Raw genomic sequence first — 6,998 nt, forward strand, 5'->3', positions numbered from 1 at the left:
TTTCATATGCAAATGAACCCATCCAAAGCGGAGCCACACCACCTGCTTTATCCGACTCTCCTGAGGCTCTCCTACACCAGGGCCAATATTCCCCTGTCCCAATGACTCCAGGACCAGGTAGGAGACAAAGAAAGACAGTGCTGGGGCCCCCTGAAATTGTTCAAACTAGCTGATCCTAAATCTATTCACCTTGCCTCGCCCACTCCTTCCCGTGAAAAACCACAATCACACTCCCATTCTGTCCTCTGGCTCCATCTGCCTCTTTCCTGACCCCAGTGCCTCCCCATGAGGCCCTGCATGGTGTGGCGTGGGGGACCCTCTTGGGAACTGTGAGTAACAACTCTCTTTTCTATGACAGGTGTCTCACAGAATAGAGGGTGCACAGCGGGAAGCCTCATTGAATGGGGGCTCCTCTGGGCTCGGCTGTTCGGCAGGTGTTACTCCGGCCCTCCCACAAGGGAGGGTCGCAGGAAATGCCACACCAGGAGTCAAATCAGTGCCATCTAACTCACACACACCCCCACATACATTGCCTGCACCTGCCCCAAGCCCCAATCTGGAGATGTCCAGACACCGTCATGCCTGTCAGGCTTCCATGTCCTCAGACCCGCAATTTCTCTCCTCTTGGCCTTCCCTCTTCTGGCCACATCCACGCTCTGCGCTACCCCCGTGCGCTCTCCCACGGAAACCCTCGCCAACGAGCATCATCACTCCCCACCAACCTCCTGCTCAGCAGCGTCTTCCCAAGGTGGCAGTCTGCCAAGGTGCCAGGGCCATGTGTGTCTCTGTAATATATGTCGCTGCCCCAGCAAGGGGCGTGGTACATGGTGAGCATCTGGTGAATATTTGTTCAGTTAATCTGCCTACACCCCCCTCCTTCCTTTATCAATACTCGTTGCTAAACACCTCTTTCTGGAATACTCTTTTGACCTCTCTTCTGATGCCCCTTGCTCTAGTCTCCCTGGCCGTCCACTGGCCTGTGGTACTTTGATTGTCTGATTCAAAGGGTTTACGCTGGAGCCACAGAGAAAGTGGCTCCTGGCGCAGTAGAGTCTTTACTGGGTGGGAAGCAGCATGCCCAAGGAGCTGACACCCTGCTCACTCGGTGGCATCTGAGAGGACAATGCCAGGTCACAGCATTGTCACCAAAGGGGCATGCCATAAGTCTTCCCCTTTCCAAGGGTGTGGGAGTCCCAAAGCTGCCCCTACCACCGAAATGGTAACTTGGCCAGCAGGGGACCCCCAAAGGCCTGGATTCACCATTGGACAAATCACTTCTATTACCCTTTATCCCTTTATACCTCGTCCTCCCCTTCCCAGAGGAAGAGGAATGATCCATGCAGCCAGAGAGACCTGGTCATACATCAAGACTCTGCCATTCACGATCTACGTGACATTGGCGGATCCCTCTGAGCCTGTGTCCTCACCTGTAGAATGAGGGTGATGACAGCACCTACCTCCCCAGATTACCAGGAAGATGAAATGATTTTACTTACGCAAAGTACCCAGGACCTCACTCCCCATTTCCTGTTACTCGTCCTGATGAAACAAGGTGCTCACCCACCTCCTCAGCATGAAAAGGAATTCTCAGCAGACAAATAGCAAAGCTCACTTACTTTTTAATTCCTAGACCCACGGAAGTCTCCAAGGTGATTGTCAAACCTGGGGATTTCCTGGGAGATACCCCAAACTTACTGAATCAGAAAGTCTGAGGAGCAGAGAGGGGAAGAATGAAGGGGGGGAAATCAGAGGGGGAGACGAACCATGAGAGACAATGGACTCTGAAAAACAAACTGAGGGTTCTAGAGGGGAGGGGGCTGGGAGGATGGGTTAGCCTGGTGGTGGGTATTAAAGAGAGCACGCGTTCTGCATGGAGCACTGGGTGTTATATGCAAACAATGAATCATGGAACACTACATCAAAAACTAATGATGTAATGTATGGTGATTAACATAACATAATAAAAAAATAGAGAGAAAAAAATTTTAAAAAAAGAAAGTCTGAGGAGCAGAGCTTGGAAATGTGCATTTCTGACAAGCACCCCAGGGCTCCGGTGCCCATTATCTTCAGAATCAATATCTTGACTATGAGGGAAAGAAAAGGAGGGAACCTGCTGCCGGTCGCCCCGGAACAGGTTGCGGAGGGCTGTGTCCCGGGGAACCATACCTGGTGGGTGAAGTCAGGTCTGCAAAACTCTGGACTCTGGAAACAGGGATACAAGTCCCCAGTTACAAGCCAACTGACATGAGCTTGGAGCTGCCATAAAATGGGAGGTGACAATTGCATCTCTCCCAAACGGGATGGTGGGCATCAGATGAAATTCATCCAGAGTGCCCCCCTCCATTCTACCCCTGGAAAGGCACAGAACATGTTGGTAGTTGTCCCCGCTGTGCTCGGCCCCATTCGGGCCAGGGGATCAGAGTCTCCGACACAGAGGGATCAGGCAGTGCAGGGCCCGTCTGCTGGGCACGTTAGCCACTTTACCTGCTGGCCCCAAAGGCAGCCCTGCCCTGGCCTCTGGGTGCCCTGGGAGGACCTTGGTCTGGGGAGGGGCAGAATTGAATCTGTGCTTCAGGTCCAGCTGGTGACGATTCATATGAATGATAATGACTCCGAGGAGGAGGAGGAAGAGAAGACGAAGAAGAATGGCTGATACTTCGTGAGCTTTCACAAGGTGGAGCTCAGCACTGTGGGCTGTACGCACACCAACCACAACCTTATGAGGTGCGTGAGCTGTTACCCCCATTTACAGATGAAGGAACTCAGGCACAGAGAGGGGAAGTCACTTGCCTAAGTTCACACAGCTGGCAAGGGGCAGAGCCAGGTAGTCAGTCTGGATCTGGAAACCACAGCACTGGTGAGATGGGGGCAGGTGAATCTCCCTTGGCCTCTCACCAGAGGACGTTGTCTGTTTTCGAGGGCAAGGATGTGCCCCACGTCTCTCCCTGATCTGGGCACTAACGCCCGGTGCTTTCCCCATCTGCCCTCAGGAGGGCCAGAGGGAGGGCAGAGGCATTCAAAGCCGAGTCAGGTGGCTTGGCTGCAGTCCGGGGCTCAGCCGTCCCTGCTGCTAATTGCAGACCTCCCCGCCGGGACCAGCAGACCCCATCGGGAAGGAAACAGACAGGGAGGCCCTCAAGCCACACCTGCCACAGCTCCACCTGTCGCCCAGTTCACCACACCCACACTCCTAGCCCGGTGGATTTGCAAAAGAGAAAATAAAACACACACACATATAATAACCAACCCTGTGCGTTTCCTGGCATCAGGTGACTGTGTGGTCAAGAGCTTCCTCCCTCTTTGTGTACATCCTCCAGCAGCTGCTGGTTCAGGTGGCTGATCACAAGCTCAGCCCTGGGGCACAACCCCCACCCTCACCCCCAGGAAAAGTATCGAAGGATCCAGGGAGGCCAGCGCCGAGATCTGCTGGCCCTGAGCCCCAGTGGCCACCATCTGCCAGCACAAGGTCACCTTGGCTCCGAATCCCCCCAGCTGACCGGACCCTGGCTGGCCAGAGCCAGCCCAGAACCCCCTCCAGCTCTGCTCCGCAGGAACCAGGAACCGGCCCCTATTGGACAATCATTAATCGGATTCTTGACATTCTTCAGCCCCGGGGAGGCTTTGGGAAGCATGCTCCCCAGAAGAGGAGGAGTAGAGGCCCAGGACTGGCATTTGGACATGCAGCTGACAGGCAAGGTGGTGCTGTCCGCCGCTGCCCTGCTCCTGGTGACCGTGGCCTACAGGCTGTACAAGTCGAGGCCTGGCCAGGCCCCACGGGGGGGGCAGGAACGCCAAGGCCGAGGCCAATGAGGAGGCCGAGGGCTCCGGGCAGCCTGCGCTCCAGGGGGCTACTCCCAGGGCGCCGCACTGGGCGCTGAGACGCCGGAGGGGAAGCAAGGGGACCAGAGAGGCGCCGGGCTGTGGCTGGGAGAATTGGGGCGACTCCCAAGTCCTGGCAACAGGACGCTCTCCCGAAGACTCAGAAGCCCAAGAAGCTCGGGAGCCCGCGGAGAAGGGCGCTGGTGAGGAAGGGGGTGGGCGGCACCCGGACTCTGAGCCGGTGCCTCCTGGCTGCAGTGACCAGGAAGCCGGGACAGCTGCTGGCCCTACGCCCAAGCGGCCCCACCACCCCCATTTGGGCAGCGAGTCCCAGAGCTCCTACGCTGGTCTCGCCACAGCAGCCGGCCGCAGTGAGGGCAGCGAGCCTGCCCCGTGGCTGGACGGTGGCCCCCCGGGGCAACCAGGGTCCCAGGAGCAGGAGGCTGCCCCCACCAACTGGATGGCCCACGTGGAAGGCAAGAGCGACGTGAGCAAGAGCTGGGTCTTCACCCGCGTGACAGGGGTCCACAGGGAAGAGGCCGGGGCCCTCCAGGCCACCATGGACATGGGCCTGACCCTGCCTCAGCAGGAGGGAGCCTCCAGCACCTCTTACACCTACTCGTCGGTGGCCTGGGTTCGTGTGGAGGAGAATTTCCTACAGGACAAGGGGGAGGGGGCCGGGCCCAGGCTGAAGGGCAAGGTGTACGATTACTATGTGGAATCCACCTCCCGGGCCACCTCCAAGGGTAGGCTGGCCCCCAGAACAGCTGCCCTGGCTGAGTGTCCAGCCCCCGTGCCACCACCAGGCCCCCCGGGAACAGGGGCAGCTTCAGGAGGCCAAGCCGCTGACCAGGAAGATGGAACCGAGACACCCACCTGCCCCCAGCCTGTGCCGTCACCCTCCACGCAAGGCTTCAGCAGGAAGGACAGCCTCCTCCAGATCCTGGAGAACCCAGAGCTCCAGCTGCAGCTTGATGGCTTTGGGGCCCCCACTCCGTCCTGCCCAGACCGGAGTGCCCTGCCTGGCCGCCCCTTCCCCGGGGCTCCTCTCGGGGCCAGCTCAGCCGGAAGCAGCGGGGAGCCCCACGTGCAGCTGGTGGCAGGGACCAATTTCATCCACCTCCCGCTGGCCCCTGGCTCCGCCCTGGGCGTCCACCTGGATCTGGGCAACTGCTACCAGGTACTGACCTTGGCCAAGAGGCAGAAGCTGGAGGCGCTGCAGGAGGCAGCCTACAAGGTGATGAGTGACAACTATCTTCAGGTGCTGCGCAGCCCAGACGTCTATGGGTGCCTGAGCGGGACCGAGCGGGAGCTGATCCTCCGGCGCCGGCTGCGGGGCCGCAAGCACCTGGTGGTGGCCGATGTGTGCCCCCAGGAGGGCTCCGGCCACCTCTGTTGCTATGACGAGGAGAGGGACGCCTGGCACCCACTGGTCCGTCTGCCCCCCGAGGCTGTGTCCCGAGGCTGTGCCCTCTGCAGTCTCTTCAACTACCTCTTCGTGGTGTCCGGCTGCCAGGGGTCTGGGCGCCAGCCCTCCAACCGCGTCTTCTGCTACAACCCACTGACGGGGATCTGGAGCGAGGTGTGCCCGCTGAACCAGCCCCGGCCGCACTGCCGGCTGGTGGCCCTGGACGGCCACCTGTACGCCATTGGGGGCGAGTGTCTGAACACGGTGGAATGCTATGACCCCCGCCTGGACCGCTGGACCTTCGTCCCACCACTCCCCAGCGACACGTTCGCACTGGCACACACGGCCACGGCGTGCGCCGGTGAGATCTTCGTCACGGGCGGCACCCTGCGCTACCTGCTCCTCCGATTCTCCGTCCGGGAGCAGCGCTGGCAGGCCGGGCCCGCGGGGGGCGGCAAGGACCGCACGGCCGAGATGGTGGCGGTCAACGGCTTTCTCTACCGGTTTGACCTCAGTCGCAGCCTGGGCATCAGCGTGTGCCGCTGTAGGGCCAGCGCCCGCCTCTGGTATGAGTGTGCCACGCAGCGGACGCCTTACCCCGACGCCTTCCGGTGCGCCGTGCTGGGGGACCTCATCTACTGCGTGGGGCGCCGGCGCACGCTCTGCTTCCTGGCTGACCACATCTCGCCCAGGTTTGTGCCCAAGGAGCTGCGGAGCTTCCCCTCCCCGCGGGGCACCCTCCTGCCCACCGTCCTGACCCTGCCCGTCCCCGATGTGCCTCAAACCAGGGTCTAGCTACCCACTCCGCCGGACTTCTCCTGCAAAACCGGGAAGCAAAAGGCACCCCCTGCCCGCCACTCCGTGAGCCATTTCTAGGAGAGCAGGCCGCTCAGGCATTTGGCCAGCGAGAGGTGAATTCTAACCCTACCTCCCCCGCTGGCCGGGGCCCTCGGATGCTTCTTTGCTGTCAGGGGGATGCAGAGATAGAACCAGGGACCGGTGCTCCGAGGCTAAGGGCAGCCACACACGTGTGCAGCGACGGGTGCCGCCTTGCTTCAAATCCGAACTCTTGGCGGAAGGGATGTCAGGGTCTGGCCAAAGTTTGGGGGCGCAGCCTCATCCCAACCACAGGTCCCGGTGCTGGCTGACCCCCAATAACCCCACAAGCCAACCCCGCTGGAGGTGGGCCAGCTCTCTATAGGCCACTGGGACCCCATCCTAAACACTGGCCATGAGCCCTTACCTCCAGGGTTCCCAGAAGCACCGGGGACACACAAGGAGGTGGTTCCGGCCATGCCAAGAGCCCTGGGGAGCCCCCAGGGGCCCGGCCAGAGGAGAGATGGTTGGAGAAGTAGATCAGCGACAGTTGGTGCTGCCCATGGGACTCTTGCCTGCAGAGCAAATTGACCCACCTCACTTGTTCTCATTACCTAGAATTCTAGTATACTAGGAGGAGAAGCCTCCAATTAGCAGCCATTTGAAAACATACATCCTGTAGTGGTCCACAAAGAAGAGCCCCAGTGATCCCACATCTGAGGTCTCAGGAGAGAGAGGAGTAGGTGCGATCTGTCGGCGCCCGTCCTCCTGGGCTCCCCGGCGTGGGCCCATCCTCCTCTTCCTGACCACTGACTCCCTCCCCAGAGCTCGGAGCCTGCAGAATACAGCAGCCGTCCGAACAACACAGCCCTCACCTCGGGGAGCAGGGGCAGACACTGCCAGGCACCCCTCCCGGGCTGCTGAGAGACGTTGGCATAATTTCTCCTCCCTGTGC

General features: G+C 59.9%; 1 protein-coding gene across 1 annotated transcript; it reads left to right on the top strand.

The window, feature by feature from the left end:
- Positions 1–3,630: 3,630 nt before the first annotated feature.
- Positions 3,631–6,022, top strand: KLHDC7A (kelch domain containing 7A). Its single transcript, XM_021683503.1, is given in 2 exon segments — positions 3,631–3,777; positions 3,779–6,022. Coding segments are annotated over 2 exon segments (2,391 nt in total).
- Positions 6,023–6,998: the final 976 nt, after the last annotated feature.

The sequence above is a fragment of the Neomonachus schauinslandi genome, chromosome 4, assembly GCF_002201575.2.
Source record: "Neomonachus schauinslandi chromosome 4, ASM220157v2, whole genome shotgun sequence".
Lineage (NCBI taxonomy): Eukaryota > Metazoa > Chordata > Mammalia > Carnivora > Phocidae > Neomonachus > Neomonachus schauinslandi.